This window comes from Hemiscyllium ocellatum, chromosome 48 (assembly GCF_020745735.1).
Source record: "Hemiscyllium ocellatum isolate sHemOce1 chromosome 48, sHemOce1.pat.X.cur, whole genome shotgun sequence".
In the NCBI taxonomy this organism is placed as follows: domain Eukaryota; kingdom Metazoa; phylum Chordata; class Chondrichthyes; order Orectolobiformes; family Hemiscylliidae; genus Hemiscyllium; species Hemiscyllium ocellatum.
Window position 1 is genome coordinate 3,307,234 of NC_083448.1, and position 20,212 is coordinate 3,327,445.

Consider the following 20,212-nt stretch of genomic DNA (forward strand, 5'->3'; position numbering starts at 1 on the left):
GCTTGAAATTCAGTCATTGACTGATCATTGAGGCAAAGTCATCATCACGAGGTCTCAAGCTCTACCGGGGAGTATTTGAAGGACCATTTGCATTGTACATTGACATCGTTTCCAATTCAGTTTAGTTGCTTCATGTGATCAGTGCTGTCCATTCATGAGGTATTTTTTTCCCAATTAATGCCACACACTAAATATTTTTCAGGGGCAGAGGATTAGTTCAGTTGTCGTCATCTGTTTGTTCCAACTTTTCAAGAAGAAAAAAAAACATCAAATTGGAATATTGTGAAATGTAAATATCCCCTTGGAGATACTGATCAGTATAAAATTAAGATACTGCAAATCGTTCACAAGAGAAACAAACAGAGGTGGATTGCCTGGAGAAGGTAGTGACACATTACTGCGCACTGAAAATGCGCGATCTGATTCGAACAGTGAGAAAAATATTCTACGTGGTGCTCGGCATCATTGGCTTTCCTGGTGAGTGAAGATAATCACTTAGTTTGATCAAATCCCTGCCTGAACTAGTTTCTGTGGTTACCGAGTGAGCAAGAATGTTACTTCATCAGCATTTTAGCTCAAATATTGCGGACCTATTTCTGCAGTTCCATACGCTGCTACCACTGTCTCAATCTCTCCTTGCTATGTTATTGCAGTCAGTGCTGGTCCATTCCAGGAAGTGAAAAAAGTCGCTGGCGCATATTATATGAAAGACTATAATCATTTGTAAAGTGATTGAATAGAACGAAATTGGGATGTTAATGTTTCAATCGTTAAGGTTTAGAAACACTTTTGAACCAGAAACTTTTAAAAAGAAGCATTTCCAAGAAAACTCATGGACTGATAAAAAACGAACAACATGCAATTCCACTGAACATATTATAGCTCAGGCAATAGCTGTCTGAACACGAGGGATTGAGAGAAGCAAGTACTTTTAAACAAGGTAGGTTAGTAGGCAGAAGCGGACTTCAACAGCTGAATAGCTGTTTAAGGGTAGACTATATCGTTAGCTGGAGCGTGCTGGTGGCGGCGGGATGGTCTTCCAGTTGCTTCCAAGAAATACAGGAACAGAATGTCATAGATATTTCAGAATATGTGATGAAGTTGTTCCAGGCACATGGTATTGGAACACATCTCATACGTTTATTTCAAGTTTTTGAAAGGAAGATGATGGGGAAAGAAGATTCTGTTGTTTGCCGAAATTTGACAGTGAAAAAATGTATTGCAGTTATGCTAAATAAGCAAGAAGCTTCAGCAAGGATACAGAAATTATCCTCCAGTGACATGGAATATTCTGAAGATTGTTGTTCAGTCAAAAGTGTTGTATCTTTTATCTGATGTTCGAATTGCACACATTTCGAAAAGTTTTTCAGAGTCATGGGCCAGATCATGTTTTATCTCTCGCTCTTTCGCTCTCTCTTTCTCTCTCTCTCCCCTCTCCCTCTCTCGCTCTTGCTCTCTCTCATAGACTTTCTTCTGTTATATTTTTCAAAGAACGTTGCCAGTGTCTTCTGAAAAAAAAACCGAGCGACGGAGCTCCATGGCAAACAACTCAAAAGCAAAAATATTGAACAACGAAGGTAGGTGCCACTATCAGAACATATCTCTGGTTGCAAAAAATGAAGACTTCTCCAATTAAAAGTAAGGGCTTGGTTAGCACTGTAGAACATCGTAACCTAGGGCTTCAGGAACACGATTCTTTGAAGTTCGCATCATATACAGACAGTTTGGCTAAAAAGGTGACTCAGGACCATATGTTTAGTTTACACAGGACGTTCCTTTGGTATCTCCGGGAGTAATGTGCCCAGTTATGATCGACGTGTTGTGGAAATGACATGATTAAGAGTTAGAGAGTTCAGAAAAGGTTTTCCAGATGTTCCTGGAATGAAGTGTTTGCGTCAGAAGGAGAGGCTGATTCTATTTTCACCGCAGCGTAGGAGATTCAGGGCTGATCTGACAGTGATTTATAAAATCATGACGAGCATAATTTGTGCAAATTGCAGGTGTTATTCCTTAGGGTGAGGGTTTTCAAGATATTGGGCCATAATTGGAAGGTGAGAGGAGAAAGGTTACAAAAAAAATCACGAAGGAATTTTGCTTTTAAACAGAGAGCAATTTTTTACGTGGAAAGAACTTCCACAGGACGTGCTTAATACGCATACGGTTATAACTTTTTAAAATCCATTCAGTTACGTGCATGAATTAGAGATGTTTGGAGGAATATTGGTCAACTGCGGGCAGATGGTACGAGTTGAGTTTGGAATTATGGCCGGAATGGATTATTTGGACTAAAGATGCTGTTTCCACGATGTATGACTCTGTGATCCACTTACTCTATGACACCATCAGCACTGCCAACGGTTGATATCACAGCAGCATTGGTCAAGAAGTGGAGTGTTCCACGTTACATCAGTGACTGTAAATTACTGTCAAGATTGGTGAGTCGTGAACTGTTCTGAAGCTAGGGACTTGGGTCGATGAAAACAATTGCTTCATTTCACTGTTTAATGGAGTATCTTCCGTGATCGATTTATGCCAGTGTGGTGAACAAAATTCTGACGACTACCAGGAATATTATATTGTGCATTTCTTCGCGCTGAGCAATCTATTACTCCGAACTCAGGCCGGATATGTATTGACATAAAACTAAAATTACTCGATTAGGATGAAATTGTAACTGATTGTGATTACATGATTCCAGTGATGCAGTATGTAAAGGACAGAACTTGGCATTTGGTACAACTATATCTGACATCATTGAAGCTCCACACAGCCTTCTGTCTATTCCTCATATTCTTGGGCACATATACATGCATGAACACATGCTGCCATTTCTGGCTTGCTCAGAAAGAATGCTCACCTTCGCTTAACAGTTTTACTTAAATGCTCATTCTCCTCAACATTAATATTTTGACATCCTCGGAGCAAATGGCACCTATCTTTGAGTTGATTCTAGTGTGTAATTGCTATGGCTGCTATGGCTGAACGTGGAATTGCAAATTCTATCGAAGGAAGAATCAGGAGCTTCAGGAATAGCTCTCCTTTATCCATGAATGTTGCACCTTCCATCTTTGTCATTACCTGAACTGCAATTGATCTGAAAGAAATAGGTAGATTATAGTCTGACTGTGCACTTGTCCCTCATTCAAAAACTTACTTGCCCACTTTCCTCTTATGGAGAGCCTGCTTTTTGCGCACGTTCCAGATGCATTAAAACTGGAGGCGTGAGTTTCAGTGTTGGGGCAATTCAAATCATTGATCCTCTAACTGTTTTCTTTGACGTGTTTGTGTTGATGAAATCAAACAGTTACCACTTAGGATAGATGAAGGAAAATGTTCGTCTGTATTGAACATTGTTTTGTTCTCTCTTTTCTCTCTCTTGCAGTCAATATAGTGACAGTTGGAATTCTACTTCGGGGTAACTGTGGTCTCTCATCCTGCAGCAGACGCTATCTGCTAGCCATGGCAATGGTGGATCTATTCGTCGTTATCATTGAGATCATACTCAAACGAATCAAACATGACTTTTTTCCACCATCATTCTTGGACATTACCCCTGTGTGTCGTGTTCACTATGCTCTGTGCCGTCTACTCATAGACTGTTCTGTCTGGTTCACCATCGCTTTCACCTTCGATCGATATGTCACCATTTGTTGTGAGAAACTAAAAACCAAATACTGCACTCAAAAAACCGCAACTATCGTTCTCGCAACAATCAGCTGGCTGATTTTTCTAAAAAATATTCCTACCTACTTCAGGTTTGAACCTTATGAGATCATTGACAATGTACCATGGTACTGCATGAATTCAGATGCATACTATTATGACCCTGTGTGGAGAGGTTTTAACGACTTTGAAAAGATTCTAACACCAATATTCCCTTTCGGTTTAATACTGTTCCTCAACGCCCTGACTGTCAAACACATTTTAGTGGCCAGTCAAGTCCGGAAAGTTCTGAAGGGTCAGACTAAGGGAGAAAATTCCAGTGACCCAGAGATGGAGAGTAGAAGGCAGTGTATAATTTTACTTTTCATCATTTCTGGAAACTTCATATTATTGTGGCTGTTGTACATTTTATGTTATTTTGGTATTGACGCCCCTTTAGATCGTGATGGGGAATATACATTCGAAAGAGTTGCATACATGCTGCGAAATTTGAATTGCTGTACGAACACCATTTTCTATGTGTTATATTTGTCCAAGTTCAGAGAGAAGCTCAAGAACCCACTGGAAGCTATTTTTGCTTGAAATATTCAACCCAGCAACAATCAAAGCAACTGAGTCAGCAGCACTCAGCGTGGAGGAGTCGTAAGAAGAAAATATTAAGAGATGTATCAGCGATGTTATCAATTGGGAAGAGAAAGTTGAACAATCTGAGGAACACTGACAGCTGTTTGTCAGATGCCAATTAGAAATTGGCGAAGGAAGCGAGATGACCCTGGGATGACCTGAAGTGAATGAAAAGAATGAAGCAGTCACTTGAAAAAGTTTCACAACAACAGAAAAAAGGAAAAACAAACACAGTCCACAGAGGAAATAAAAAGACAAAAATTGGCAGCAGAAGGAGGCTGTTTATATTTCTGAGTCTGCTTGACCATTCAAATAGATCAGGGCTCATTATCTGCATCAATATCAGTTTCTTACACCATATCGACTCATGTTGTCAAACTGAACAATTGAACTCTCCTCATGCTGAGCTGAGATTATCAGAGAGCTGTAATTTTCAACAGTTGTCAGATATTCCGTAGAAGAGTCATCAAAGCAGCTAACGTTCAGTTGACCAAATATAAAAACAGCAGGAGGGCATTCGAATTTCCTCCCACAGAAGAGATAATGAAGCTGATCGCAGTTTCTCCTCCATTAGGTCTCAGCTCCTCACATCTGCTCAGGCAAAGCAATCACACCATAAGAAAATAAAATACTTTGCATATGGCAAGTCTTCATGTATAATTACTCTTTATATTCTCACTAAATTCACAATGAGAAACAAGTTTTCCTGCATTTCTGGTCGAGTCACTGCTGTCATCCCCCCGCCAGAGTCAACCTCTGGGATTTCATGTGGAAATGGACCGTGCTAGAACTTCTGTACAAACATCAGAGTTGGGAAGTGAAATAATAGGCCATCACACAAATGGGGGAGTGGTACACTTCCCTGTTCATGGCTAGCATGAACATTCACTCAGAGCTAAACTGAGGGCTGTTCACTTGCTCCATCTGCATCCGTGTAAATGCTTTCAGAATATACAATTTGCCGAAAGCGCTTTTTCGAGCCTCAAGTGAATTGAAGGATTTACTCAGATGAGTCTTTTCCATTTTCATGACTTGCTGATTCTGCCCTGGTATCAGGCTCATTACTGAAAACTTCATCGATTACATTGCCTCCTCAGATTGGATTACACCACTGCTTGGACTCACAGATTCCACACTGTATTAACTGGACGAGAGCGAAATAAATGTTTTCTGTTCTCCAACTGTCACGACCTCCCAATCATCAATCCTTCCCGTCTCCTTTCTGCCCACACTCACATCCCCGATTAACTACTGTCCTGAATTACATAACCTTACACTTGTATATCAATCTCTGCATGGCCTTTTCCTATCCAAACAAAGCAACTGCTAATTCTCTATTACTGGATTTGTTCTGATCGCTTCCTGCAGGCACTTTGTTGCTCCTTACTTCTATAACATACTGGAGTCTTGGAAGTCCCAAATACCTCTTGTTGCGATCAGATCTCCATCATGACAAACGCCTGCAGCCCTTCCATTCGCTGCAAAGCACTTCAAATCTGTTATGCTACCTGTCTTCAAAATGGTCCTGCCTCTAATGTTCTCCAAAACACCGCGCTATCTATGCCAATCTCCAGCTTTGACAACATCTACAATTTAGTAGCGCTCTACTAGCGACAAACATGATGATCTTGCTTCATGCAACAATTGCCTGCAGCACGCACAGTTTCAGTGACACCATGCAGACATCACAACGCTTCCCATGTGTTTCACAGTTTCCACCCTCCGGCAAAAAAAATCTCCGCTGCTTTCTTCATCACTCTTACTTATATATCTCCTCCACCTGCTAGGTTCGCCATATTTCTGGAACCTCTTCCAGACAGAAAGTGGTCTTTGCTGCGTACAGCTGTACATGAAAGTAACACTCAGCATTTCCTCCAGTTAACCTCCAGTTACTGCCATCTAATATCAGTTATCGTCTCAAGCACCAAGATATGTGACTATCGCTGCAACTTTCAACATCCCCCACACACCTTCCCATTTTTTCCTAAGCTGCGCCAATCACTCCTACCCTCTCAACATTTTATCAACCCTGACATGCTACAACCGTCTACTTTTCTGCAAATCTCTCAAATTCATCTCACAGGTTCTGCATTCGTGAGACATTCGGGACTTTCCAAAAGCCCCGACCTGTGCACACATTCAAACCAATGTCCATTAATCTGTGAGTGCAACACACCTTACAATGCATCCCATCGTTGCAAATTCTGCCTATGCCCCTTGCACTATCTACCCTTGTCGGGTGCGTTTCGTTAACACCTTACAAACGCAAAAACATGCCCATGACTGTGACCACCTTCAGACCGAATAGACCTCCGTATCTTTGTACATTACTTCGTCCACTACAAATGTGAAGTGTGTTTCCATCTGTATCGTTCATATATGTGTCAGCATTTGCAGTGCAGAATTTATCGAATGCTGCGATTTTGCAGGGTGGTTATTTTGATGATCACTGCAGGTCACTCCTCCTAAACACTTTTTGGCGATATTGACTGGAGTCCACACTTCACAAACTTCATTCATTGTGAAGTTGCCTGCATGCCACTCTACCTGGCCCATTTTCCAATAACGCACGCTGCAAGCCATTCTTCCATTCTTCCCAGCCAGACCGTATGCAAACGTTTTCAGAGGCTTTCGAGAGAGAACTCATTTTCTCGTGACATGGAGACTCCACCACAGCCAAATGGGAAACCTTGCGGAATACCATGCTCCTCACATCCGTGGTTGCCTTTGGGAAGAAGACCTGCAAGGTAGCCGAGTGGTTTGAAGCCAAGGCAACCGACATACTTCAAACTTTGAAGCCAAGCATGTCGCCACAGCTAAGTACAAGCCGACAGCGCGCTGGAAGTAGTTCCAGACTCACAGGGCTGTCAAGTAGAAGGTTCAGCAGGCTTCCAGGTGTTGCATTGTCATTTTCAGGCCACAGCTAAGTGAGTAAATTTAGGCAGACACTCTAATGGGAAACATGAGGAGATAGTGCAAAGGCATCAATAACACAGTAGGACCAGCTATGAGCAAAATAGGATGGCCTAATCCTCTAATGACGAAATAATAAAACACAAAGGCCAGCAGATGAAGAGGTAGAATGAACACTACTCTGAATTCGATGCCAGAGATTATACCATGCCAGCTCCAGTACTTGATGCCATCAAGTGCTTATATTGTCATACAGTCAAAGAGATTTACAGCATCGAAGTAAACCCTTCGGTCCAACACGTCCATACCGAACAGATATCCTGACACAATTTAGTCCCACCTGCCAGCACCTGGCCCTTATCCATCCAAATTCTTTCTACTCATCAACCTATCCAGATCCCTCTTAAATGTAGCAATTGTACTAGCCTCCATCACCTCTGGCAGCTCATTCCATACACGTACAACCCTCTGAATGAAAAAGTTGCACCTTTGGTCTCTTTTATATCCTTTCTGTCTCACACTAAAGCTATGCCCTCTGGCTCTGGACATTCCTCACCACGGAAAAGACTTTGACTATTTATTCTATCCATGCCCCTCATGATTTTGTAAACCTCTATAAAGTCTCCACTCAGACTCTGAAACACCAGGGAAAACGGCCCCAGCCTGTTCAACATCATCCGATAGCTCAAACCTCCAATCCTTGCAACATCCTCGTAAACCTTTTGTAAACGTTACAAATTTCACCATATCTTTCAGGTAGGAAGAAGACCAGAATTGCACAAAATATTCCAACAATGGCCGATCATATGCCCTGTGCGGCCGCAAAATGAAATCCCAACTCCTGTCGTCTATTCTGTGACCAATAAAAGGAAAGCATATCAAACGCACTCTTCACTATTCCATCTACCTGTGACTCCACTTTCAAGGAGCTATGAACCTGGATTCCAAGATCTCTTTGTTCAGCAATGCTCCCAAAGACCTTACCACAAAGTGGATAAGGCCTGCTCGGTTTTGGTTTCCCAAAATGCAGCACAATATTTATCTAAATTATACTCCATCTGCCAAGGTAGATGGAAGCGACATCAACAACTACGGAGACATCTCTCTCCTCCACACTGTCGGCAAAGCCTTTTATCGAGTCATCTTGACTTGCCTGCAGAAATTGGCAGAATGTTGATGACCCAAAGGCACATTGCGACGTCCGAACTAAAAGGTCGATAGAAGACATGAACCTTTCCTTTCCCAAATGGAGGAGAAGGGCAGAGAACAGTAAAAGCCCTTGTACATCACTTTCTCAAACCTCACCAATGTGTTCAACCCGGTGAGCAAAAATTACTTTTTTCAAGAAAGGACCTCCTGAAGATCGGCTGCCCCCACGAAACTGCTGACTATGACAGCATCCTTCCACGGTATCATGAAGGAGACCTTGCAGTACAATGACAGCTCTTCTGAGGCTTTCAACATCCACAGCAGCATCAAACAAGGCTGTATTCTTGCTCCAACACACTTCAGGATTTTTTTTTCTTGCAGTGTACCAGAAACAGGTATTTGGCACCGCAACAGAGGGGATTCAGCAAGGCACCAGATCAGTTGGCAGGTTCTTCAACCTGGTCTGCCTTAGCGTCAAGACAAAACGTATATCCAATGGTCATCAGGGGCATGCTGTTTGCCGATGATGTTGCTGTTGCAACATACAACCATGAGCAACTCCAGTTACTGATAGACCACCTCTCACATACGTGCAAGACTTTTGGGCTGACTATCAGTCTGAAGAAGACAAGTGTCCTGGGACAGGTTGTACCATCGTGAAAACATGAGCACACTGCTGTGTGTCCCTGAAACTTGTTCTACATATGGCAGACAGGAGAGGAGACTGAACACCTTCCCTTTGAGGAGTATCCACCTCATCCTGGGCATGTCCTGGCAAGACAGAATATGCAGCACCACGGCCCCATCTCGCATTGGCCTTCGCAGCATCTTCACTCTGCTCAAGCAACAGAAACTAAACTGGCGGGGTCACTGCCACAATTGGAGGATAGCCACATCCCAATGGATATCCTTTATGGAGAGCTTCCATCCGGGAGGTGATCCACTGGACGTCCAAATCAGGGCTTCAATGACATCTGTATGAGTGATATGAAATCGGTATGTAGTCCTTGGAAGAAACATGCATCTGATTGCACGAGATGGAGAAGCACCCTGAAGCTACACTTCGAAACAGGGTAAAAAAGCTGATGAGCACTGCAGCAGACATGCGGAGTGCACCAATTCTAGCAGATTAACGATCACATACAGATATGTCCTCTCCGACTGTCTGTCACGACAGCTCCGATCTCGTCAGTCATAAGCGACTTTGTTTCAATGAAGCAGAACGCTAATACAATGCAGATGCAACACATGGTCAGCCATAACGGAAAGCATCCCCACATGCCATTCTTCCTACTTTACTTTATTGTGATTCTGATCATGGGCCAAACCTCTCAGGCTATTTCATTCTGATTCTGCCAGTCTGACACTTCTTCCAGATTGCTTCTCTGCAATGCTCACTGCAGTCAACTCTTACTTGTCTGCTTTCTGAGGATTCTCGCTCCAGGCGACACGTTGTAAATTATTTCACCAAGGTGCTAACTGTGGTAAACTTCTCCAAGACTATTACTCTTCCTCGACGTTTCAATGTGATGGTCACTGAAGGCCACTCATGCTAGATTGCTTCACTGCATTCCTGATGAGATGCCAATCTGCATCACTGCAATATTGACTGCAGGCCCTTCTTTGCTGCCTGATCTACTATGATGCTGCCAGCAGATCATTCTTCCAGACTGTTTCTCTGAGTTATTCATTGCAGACTTCTCTTCCTTGAATTCATCATCATAATGTTGACTCACGCTAATCATTGTGGGCGATTTCATTTTGATGACTGCTGCAGTCTATTTCTCTCCTCCATTATCTCTACAATTTGGATTCAGGTCCTTCGTCCTTATCAGATTCATTATGATGCAAACTGCAGTCCACTGAGGGTTTTCATTGTGATTTGCACTGAGACCAGTTACCCCTGTTTGGTTCAATGTGATGTTGATTGTTGTCCTCCTTTCCAAGACACATTCACTGAATTATTAACTGCAAGTCACTCTTTCGGACTGTTTCTCTGAGATAATCACTGCAGATTTCTCTTCCTTGAATTCATCATCATAATGTTGACTCACGCTAATCATTGTGGGCGATTTCATTTTGATGACTGCTGCAGTCCATTTCTCTCAGCCATTTTCTCTACAGTTTGAATTCAGGTCGTGCATCCCTATCAGATTCATTATGGTGGAAAAAAAAACTGCAGTCCACTTTTTCAAGGTGATTTCATTGTGATTTGCACTGAGATCAGTTACCCCAGTTTGGTTCAATGTGATGTTGGTTGCTGCCCACTTTTTACAGACACCTTCACTGAGTTATTAACTGCAGGTCAATCTTCCCGGACTGTTCCACTGAAATCCTAAAATCATAGACTGTGACACTAAGTTGCAGACTGCAGATTCCATTCCCAATCTGCTTCACCACCATGTTGACTGCAGACCACTCTTCCCAGGCGACTTTACTGAAATGGTGTCTTCAGGCCTATATTCCCGGTCTCCCTTTCTTGTACTGCAAACTTCAATCGCTCCTCCCAGATCTCTTCCCTTGATAGCTCACTGAAGACCACACCTCCCATTCTGTATCATTATTATTTTGCCTGAAGTCCAAAGTCCCTCACGACTGCTTTGACTGTGGGCCATGCCTTGCAGAATTTTACCCAGTAATGTTCATTGCAAGTCGTTCTCACAATCTACCTTCACTGATATTTTGACGACAGAGCCATCTGTCCCATTTTTATCGACGATGAACTCGACGTGGCTGCTCTGACCAATCATGTTTACTGCAATCTTGACTGATCACCATTCTTAACAGACGATCTTACAGCATTTGTCCCTGCACGACACAATTCGCAGTCTGCATCACTGTTTTGCTAACTTCACGTGACCTGTCTCAGACTGTTACAGTACAACGTAGACCTCAGGAACTCTTTTCTTCGACGGTCACCTCGATGCTCACTGCCAGACAATTTTTATTGCCTGTTCCACTGTGATACTAACTTCAAATCACTTTTCACAGACTTTCTACGAGTTTCTCACTGCAGGTCACTCTTTTAAGACTGCTTCATCATGACACCCACTGGCAGCGATTCTTCCTAAATTGCATTACTACAATGCTGTCGTCAGACCAATCTCCTTCAATACCATACTAAATCCAGTCAACCCTTTGCAGACTATGTTACCGTGACATACACTGCAGGCCACTTTTCCTGATCTCGTTCATTGTGTTACTCACGGTTGGCTACCATTTACAGACACTTTCCCTGTGATGATAACTGCAGGCCACCTCTCACACACTGTTTTACTGCAACGCTGATTTCAGGCCATGTTTCCTGGGCTGTTCCACGTCCATACACTCTTGCAGCAACTCTCAGTCGCATGGTGCACTAAAAAATCCACGAACAGATATTGATCCCACTCTGCTGAACGTAGCTCATTCTTCCAGAACTTATTCACTGTCCCACTGACGCTATGTGTTTCCTGCTGGATTACTTCATTGCAATGCTCAGGGTAGGGAACTTTTCCAGAGTTCTCCACTGAGATGCTAACTTTAAGTCACTCTTCCCCGACTGGATTACTACAATGTAAACTTTAGGTACAGCTCATGGACTGTTTCACTCAATAGCTGAATGATAACAATTCTTTGTGGATTGTACCGATGTATTAATCACTGCATGGCATTGTCCCTCGGATTTTGCATTGAGTGTGAACTGCACGGCAGTCTGTCCAGGTTGATTCACTATGCTGCTCACAGCAAGGTCTCTTCCAAACCTCTGTACCTGCAACGCTGACTGCATGCCAAACTTTTCAGAGTGCTTCACTGAGTTTATCAATGAAAATCACTCTTCGCAGTCCGTCTCTGTGGCTGACCACAGCTCATTCTTTCGAAACTATTTGATCATTACCGTGTCAAGAGTGGGTTGTTCTGTACAAATATCCGTGCTTTATGTTGTCTTGTAAGTGTTTGATGGGGACATTGTAGAGAGTGTTTTGCGTCTGCCTCCACTCATGTTCTGAACCTATTCTCATAAATATGTGCTGTGAAGAATGCAAATGGAGACTTACAATGCATCTAACACCGGGAGAATTGCCAAATGTGTCACTTCTCATATTTGTGATTCGTGTTTGATGTTTGTGTAACCTTGCAGGAAGTATACCTGCTCTCTATTCAGATATCATTTTTCTCTTTTGATGATTGTTGACTGGTTCATTTGTATTGTAAGGAAACAAAAAGTGAGTGAGGACTGTCCTATATTTGAAGCAGGGCAAGCCCACTGCCGTTGCTGAGTATCTGAACACTGGACCAGCAACGTATCAGAGGTGAGAAGAGTGTTTCAATATGTGAAGAATAATATGCAAGATAGATGAACGTAGACCCTTCGCCAGTGCTGGGATCATTTTACTTGAACGAGTGTCAAGACTGGCAGCTGAAAGTTGTTCCAAGGATGAAGGGAGTGGGGGATTTGCGTTACTGGTAAAGCAGCATCTCATAGCTGTATTGGAGGAGGAAACAACAGACGAACTGTGCATAAGGCAATCTGCTTTGAACTCAGAAGTAGGAAAGGTGAAATCATAAAAGACCTTCCAACTGACAGTGCCATGTAGAAAAATTGTAGGCAGATTTTCAAAAGATTTAAAAAGAGCAAGGATAGTGCAATGGTTCATGTTAACTTCCCCGAGATTGACTGAAACTCATTACATGCTCGAAATTTGGATGGGACTGGATATTTTTATGACCAACCAGGAGAGTTTCTAGACACAACATGTAAACAGTTGAAACAGGGAAGGGATTCTCCTGGGCCGATATTCGAGGAATGAGCACAGCTAGATGAATGAAGTTTCAAGACTGTAGTATTTAGGGAGTAGTGACCGTAATGCCGTGAGTTTTAAAATGTTCATAGATCGGGACAACAGAAGACTCCCAATGAAATTGTCAAATTGGACGAAGGCGAATTATAACAATATTGGGCAGGAACTGGACACTTGGTGATAGGAGACAGCTGCTTGAGGTGAAACCAACACCGGACATGTAGGAATATTTGAAACGGCTTTTGATATGAGTTCAGGTGCAGAATGTTCCTGTGAGATTGAATGATAGATATGGCTAGGTACCTGCAACATGGATCAATAAGGGTGTTGTAACCTTTGTCAGAAAGAAGAAAAAGAAACACACATAAGGTATAGGAGGATACAGAATAACAAAGCCCTTGAAGTAGATAAGGAAAGAAGGAATTAACTTAAACAAGGAAATAGAAAGGCTAAAAAAAGTCATGAAAAATCACTAAAAAGTAGGTTTAGGAAGAATGCCAAGTATTTTTACCAAAATGAAGGAACCGGTAGAAGATGATCTCAGGCAAGAAAATGTAAAGTTTTTAAGCCAATTTGTGAAAGGAACGGAAGAGGTATTATGCCCATAAAATGTGTAAAGGCAATTAATTCCCCGGGCACTGATTGAACGTACCCCAGAAGAGTGAGGGAGACAAGTGAAGTAATTGCTGAAGACCTAAAATCTATCTTTCTCTCCCCATGGGCACAGGACATGTCTCAGCAGAATGGAGAATATTCAATACTCTCCCATTCTTTAAAGAGGGCGGTAGGGATTATCCTGGAAATTAAAGACTTGTGAGTGCAATATCGGTTATAGGAAAACGTTTGGGAAAACAGTTTTCAGGACAGGTTTGACACACAGTTAGAAGCAAATGGAATTATTCGCAATTGACAGCATGGTTTTTTGCGAGTGAGCCCACGCCTCTCTAAATTGATCGAGTTTTACGGAGGAAGTGACAGAGATGATCGATCAGTGAAAAGCTGACATGGGTATCAGCAAACATTTGACAAAATCATTCATGGCAGACCAGCAAATAAGGGAAGTCATTTGGTATCAAGAGTGAGCTGGCAAGGTGTATGCAGAGCCAATGTAGTCACATCACGCAGACAGAAGGATGCCTTTCAGAATGGGGGGTTGAGACTAATGTTGATCCACTGGGATCATAGCTGAGACCTCGGTTTTCATGATCAATATAACTGGAGAAAAATGTACCTGTCCTGATTAGTAAGTTTGGAACGATAAAGTATTGGTGGAATCATTATTATTGTGCATGATTGTCAAAGGACACAGCAGGATATATATAATTGGAGGGCACGGGTAGAAATATGACAAGATGCATTTTCGGAAGGTCAAGTACTGATGAAAATTAAAAGCTGTATGGAGAACCTCAAGGCTTGTCTATATGCAGAGTATTCCAGAACAAGCCAGATGCCTTCGAAATATTTTAAGAAGTAAGCCTAGACCTGAACTTTTTTTCTCAATTTAACGGCAGATGTAAAGTGGAAAAGCCAGGTTTGATGAAAGTTGGCTTTCATCAAAATGCAGTTTATTTCAAATCCTCAAGTTGGAACATGAAAAAAAACTAATCTTAAAGCTCCTTAGCTATGGGAAACTTAACTGACCCTATCCAGCAACTTAGTTAAGGAGCTGTTCCAATTCCCCAACATCCCAAAACACACCACTTGGCATCAAGCTAAACTTAAACAAAAGCTCTTTTAGAAAGGATGAAATCATTTCCAAAGAGATTTCCGAGTGATAAGTCAGTCAAGTGTCTTCTGCTGAAGCCTGGGTTATTTCTGAACTGGAGCAGCTTCTGACTGTCAGAAGCTAGAAAGAACCTAAGCTGGGAGAACAGTTCGCTCTCCTGCCATTTTTAACTTCGTCTCTGTGTCGACCCAACATATTTTTGTCTTTACGACCGCTGTTACAAAAACCCCAATGGCTTTAAAGTTGTTAAAGTTGCTAAAGCGATGTAACCGTCAGAAGGGGATGTGGGTGTGCAGCTCCACAGATCACTGAGGTGGTAGTGTAGTTAGGTAAAATAGTAAAAAAGGCCGATGGCATGCTTGCCTCCATCGGAAGAGGCATTGGGTATCATGTTAGTCTACATATGCTGCAGCGCTGTACAACTTCACTTAGGCCACACTTGGAATATTGAGTACAGTTCAGTTCATCACATTAGAAGAATGTTGATGATTTGGAGAGGGAGTAGTGAAAGTTTACTAGGATGTTGCCTTCTAATGCGGATTTTAACTGTGAAGAATGATTTTTTGCTGGAATGCAGGAGTTTGAGAGGTGACATGCTAGAATCATGAAAGATTGTGATTGCAATGTATACATCGGAACCTATGGGGCGTTTTTCCAAGGATGCACGATGCAATTATCAGGGAACATAGGATCAAGCTGTGTTGGATACGGGAATTTTAAAAAAGATGTCCGAGGCAAGTTTTCGAAAAGGGTGGTGAGTTTCTGGAAGATGCTGCCAGAGAAACCAAAACATGATAGGAAGGGAATACTGATTTACGGATACTGTAAGTTAAGACAGTTTTAGTATTAAAGTGCAAAACGTGTCGACGCAGGCTTGGAGGGACGACGGGCCTACTCCTAAAGGACAGAATAAGGTTAGATATACATTAAAGCACACTGTCCACCATCCCCATCAAGTAAACTCAAGACTGGAACAACATGGGTTTTCATACAGAGTAGAAATATTCCCATCTAACAAACACAGGACAGGGATAGGAGGGGGTGACAGGCAGAGAAAAGTTCTCCCTGTCCTGTCCCTCATTTATCACTTCAATTACAGGAAGATAATGGATCTACGTACAGAGTGAAATTGTCTCAACACAGTCCTCATCAAACTCACCGAGAATCGGGAGAGAACGGGGTTTGATGCAATATAAACAGTGCTCTGCATTACCCACAGTAAATACCCTCAGGATTCATACAGGACCTGTTTAGATAAAAAGAAGAGCACCTTTTTCAAGTTCCCCATCAAACTGTTCCAGGGACAGGGACAGGATGGCGTGAGATGCAGAGAAAAACCATTTTAAAACTGCCTGCATCAAATACTCCAACGAAATGGACAGCACGCACAAATTTAAGACTGAGAAGACGATTAATTTCTTTCTTGACATAGTCTGAGTTCATGTCCGCTCCTTCCGACAGAGTGTTTTCGAATATATAAAGCTGAGATAGATTCTTGAGCCAGTCGGGGAATCCAGTGTTTTGGAGAAAGAGCAGGAAAGTGGATTGGTGGAGTGTCAAAATAGCCACGATCCTTTGGAATGGCACAGCAGGCTCGAGGGGCCAAAATGATGAATCCCGTTCCGATTTTATGTTATTGTCTTATGCACATCTCATAATCATACTGTTCCCTAATGGGTATGATATGTAAGTTGCTGCATCTGTCCACTCGACATACTGTTGTTACAAGGATTGTCTCATTTCTTGAGACAATGTTCAGGATCAAGACATTCGCCACATATCTGAATTTACACCTCATAAAGGCACGCCACTGCCATATCACGAGTCAGATCACAGTTGCAAAGCAGTTTTAGGTCTCTGACATGAGGGAAGGTGATTCAATGCAGTGCAATGATGATTCGCTCGACTGATAGTGGGTGTAGTGGGACTGTATAATGATGAGAGTTTGAGAAAACTGTGCTTCTGCTCATTGGAAAATATAAGACTTGTTTTTTTTTCTTTCCCTGTCTAAGAAATGAAGGACTTGCCACAGAGAGAATTCAGCAGACACTCACGAGGCTGACAGTAAAGATGTTGAGGATGACTTCTGAGGATAGAATGCATCGTTTAAGGAATTGACTGGAATTTAGAAGAACGCAAAGATATCTGGTTGAAAATAATGCAACTGCAACAAAGCTGTGCAGAGGAGGTATAAGGAGGATATTCTTCGTGTTCGGATGCCTCTGCCCATGCCTTCGTTCTGCATTGAACTAATCACGTATATGCACACTTCTTCTACGTCTGGTTTATGAATAAATGAAAGCCCTTACAAATTTTTCACTCAGCTCCCACCTGACAGAAGGGTCACCAAGATAACAAGAAAGAAACAAGAAACAGACATTTCAAGGGAGAAAGGTTTCACCTGACGTTCCTAGATGTTCTACCTCAGGCGAGACAGAGAGCTGCAAACAATTAATTTAAAGTGTACAAATCGAGGATAATCTCCCGAGGAAAATAAATGGGGTTTTTCTGTTTGTCGTAACAGCAAGATGGATGCATAATATTCTACTTTGAAATACTTGCTGTTTTTAAATTTTATCAGTTCTGAGAGATGCCTGCTTTCGGAATATAATAAACCTGATTCAATGTGAAAAATGTGTCTCAGATCGTGAGAAAAGCTTCACATTTACAATTCAGAGGCTGGCTTGATATATCTTTTTTCTATATATTCCTATCACTCTAACTGAATTCTGGAATGTGATCGAGATACACCTGAATCGTTTGATTTACTCAGAGTAGTGACTTTCAGTGGAAATTAAAAATTAAACGAAAATAACCTTGATGGGATTGTGCTAATAAAAAACCACTAAACAATCAGAGGGAAAATGAGAAACAATATGTTGGAAAACTCGGATATATGAAGGAAGATTAAGGTTGTAACTAATGTTATGCTTTCAATTTTTCAAACATTGACTGCAACTCCCATGGTGTTAAAGGTTTGCATGGTGTAAACTTTGCTGAATGTGTTCCAGAAAACTCTATTTATCAAAACACAAATTTTACGGGCAGAGTAGCATAACTTCATCTTCCCTTGGGTAATAGGACAGGACAACGAAACGAAGTGATCGAATGGGGCGCACATTGGCTCTAATTTTAGCGGTAGAAGATAAGAACTTCCAAACTCTGATTCGAGGAGACTGTTCGCAAATAAAGGGACGTCTGGTAAGCGGAAGGATTTTAAACGAGCAGTAATGAGTGTTTGGACTCATCATGCTCCAGTGAGATAAAAAGGTAAGACTGTGAGTATTAGAAAAATAATGAAGCAAGACATTGAAGTTCTCGTCAAGAACATAAAATTAATCATAACTTGAATACAAACAACTGGATTCAACTGAAGTTCTTGAACAGTAAAAACAATATCCGTGCATTCCTAAAAGGAAGGCAAAGACTGGACATTAGATAGCCTTGGCAAATAATATTAAGGATGATTCAGAGATACCCAAAGTATATTATGAGCAGGCTAACAGATAGAGTGACAGTCGGGCACTTCACAGATGAACGAGTCCATCTTTATGTTGAACCAAAACAGATAGGAGAGATATTGAATTAATATGTTACATCAGTTATTACAGTGGAGAAAGCAAGACCGGCTGGAGAACTCAAGGAAATAAGCATTTAGGATTTGAGAAAAGTTCACGTTGCAAAAGAGGAATTACTGGATATCTTAGAAAATATAAATTGGAAAATATGTCCAGGACCAGATCGTTTGTGTCCCACAATTTTGCTTGTAGTTAGGGAGGAAATTGCGGGTCCACTTGCAAAATATTCGTGTCGCATATAAGCACAATAGAGGTATTGGATAATTGGGCAGTGGTAAATTTTGTGCATTTCTTTCAGGCGGCTTGTAATCTGACGATTTGGAACTATACACTTGCGAGTCTGAATTCAGAATTGTGTAAGTTTGGGTCGAGATTCTGAAAGATAGGAATTACGTGCATTGGAAGAGGCAAGAAATCACTGGGTTATCAACATGACATTGTTGAGGGAAATCATGACTCACAGACTTGGTTAAGCTTATTCAGCAATCAACTAAGAAAATTGATAAGTGCAGAGTGATCGGTGTTCTGAGACGTTTGCTTATTGCGTGTGAGCTTGCTGATTAGAAACAAAATTGGCTTAAGAACAAGAGAGAGAAAGAATGATGGTGAAGGTTTTTTTATCGGATTGAGAACTGTGATCAGCGGTGATCCACAGTAATTGGTGTTGGCTCCACTTTCGTTTTCATTGATATAAATGATTCAGATGAGGCTACAGATAGCATTATTGTAGGTTTGATACAAAGATTGCTTGAAAGGAAGACTATCAACAATTCGATAGAGGTCATGAGCAATTGCATCAATTGGTTAAAGAATTGTAAATGGAGTTTAATTCAGAAAAATGCATGATCCTGAATTTTGTCAAAATAAACATTGACAGCACATATACAATTAAAGGAAGAGCCTTGCAATATATTGTAGAAGAGAACGGCCTAGTGGTTCAGTTACATAATTCCTTAAATATTGCATCACATTTAGATACTAATGTGCAGAACGGATTTAGCGTGTTTCCCTTATTTGTTGAGATCTGGGAATATAGGAATTGATATGTTCTGAAGAAAACGTAGAAGATGTTGGCGAGGCCTCTTCTTGTCGACCTGTAAGGAAAGGAGCTGAAAATATGTTGCTGGAAAAGCGCAGCCGGTCAGGCTGCATCCAAGGAGCCGGAGAATCGACGTTTCGGGCATGAGACCTTCTTCAGGAAGTCCTCACTTTCTCCTGTAACGAAGGGATACGAGAATGTTATTGGGAATGAAGGATTTGCGTTCGAAAGAGACGCAGAGTAGGCTGACACGTTTCATTTAACGGGGGTAGGAAGTTGTGATCTAACGTTATATATGTGTATAGAATCATGAGGGAGAGAGATAAGGTGAATTTTAATAGTCTTTTACCTTGCGTGGGACAGTTCAAGAATTTGAAAGCATATATTTAATGTAAGTGCAGAAAGATTTAAAAAGAGACATGAAATCCAAATGTTATTCCACAGAACATGGTTCGTGTGAGGAATGAAATTCCAGAGGTAGTGGTGAATGTGGTTACAGCGATGAGTTTAAACGATATTTAGGCATCGATGTAAATAGAAAATATTTATAGGGCTATGTGTTAGATGCAGGCCAGTCGGACTCGTGTAGTTTTGGATTAGGGAAGGCATAGACTGGAGGAGTGAAGGACCTGTACTGGTGCTATATGATTCTATTCCACTACAACTCTGAATCGATTCTGTAATTTGTGTCTAAAACCATCGAACCCTGCATATACTCTCAGATGTCCCTTCTCAACTC

General features: G+C 41.6%; 1 protein-coding gene across 1 annotated transcript; it reads left to right on the forward strand.

Moving 5' to 3' along the window:
* Window positions 1-410: 410 nt before the first annotated feature.
* On the forward strand, window positions 411-4,245 carry LOC132836891 (probable G-protein coupled receptor 139). The gene is made up of 2 exons (XM_060856456.1): window positions 411-477; window positions 3,383-4,245. The coding sequence occupies exons 1-2, from the start codon at window positions 411-413 to the stop codon at window positions 4,243-4,245; spliced, it is 930 nt and encodes a 309-aa protein (XP_060712439.1).
* Window positions 4,246-20,212: the final 15,967 nt, after the last annotated feature.

Excerpts from the sequence above, each read along its gene's own strand:
- LOC132836891 (XM_060856456.1), top strand. The coding sequence starts at position 411 with ATGCGCGATCTGATTCGAACAGTGAGAAAAATATTCTACGTGGTGCTC. Across the intron at positions 478-3,382 it reads CGGCATCATTGGCTTTCCTG|TCAATATAGTGACAGTTGGA; the intron begins GTGAGTGAAGAT and ends TCTCTCTTGCAG.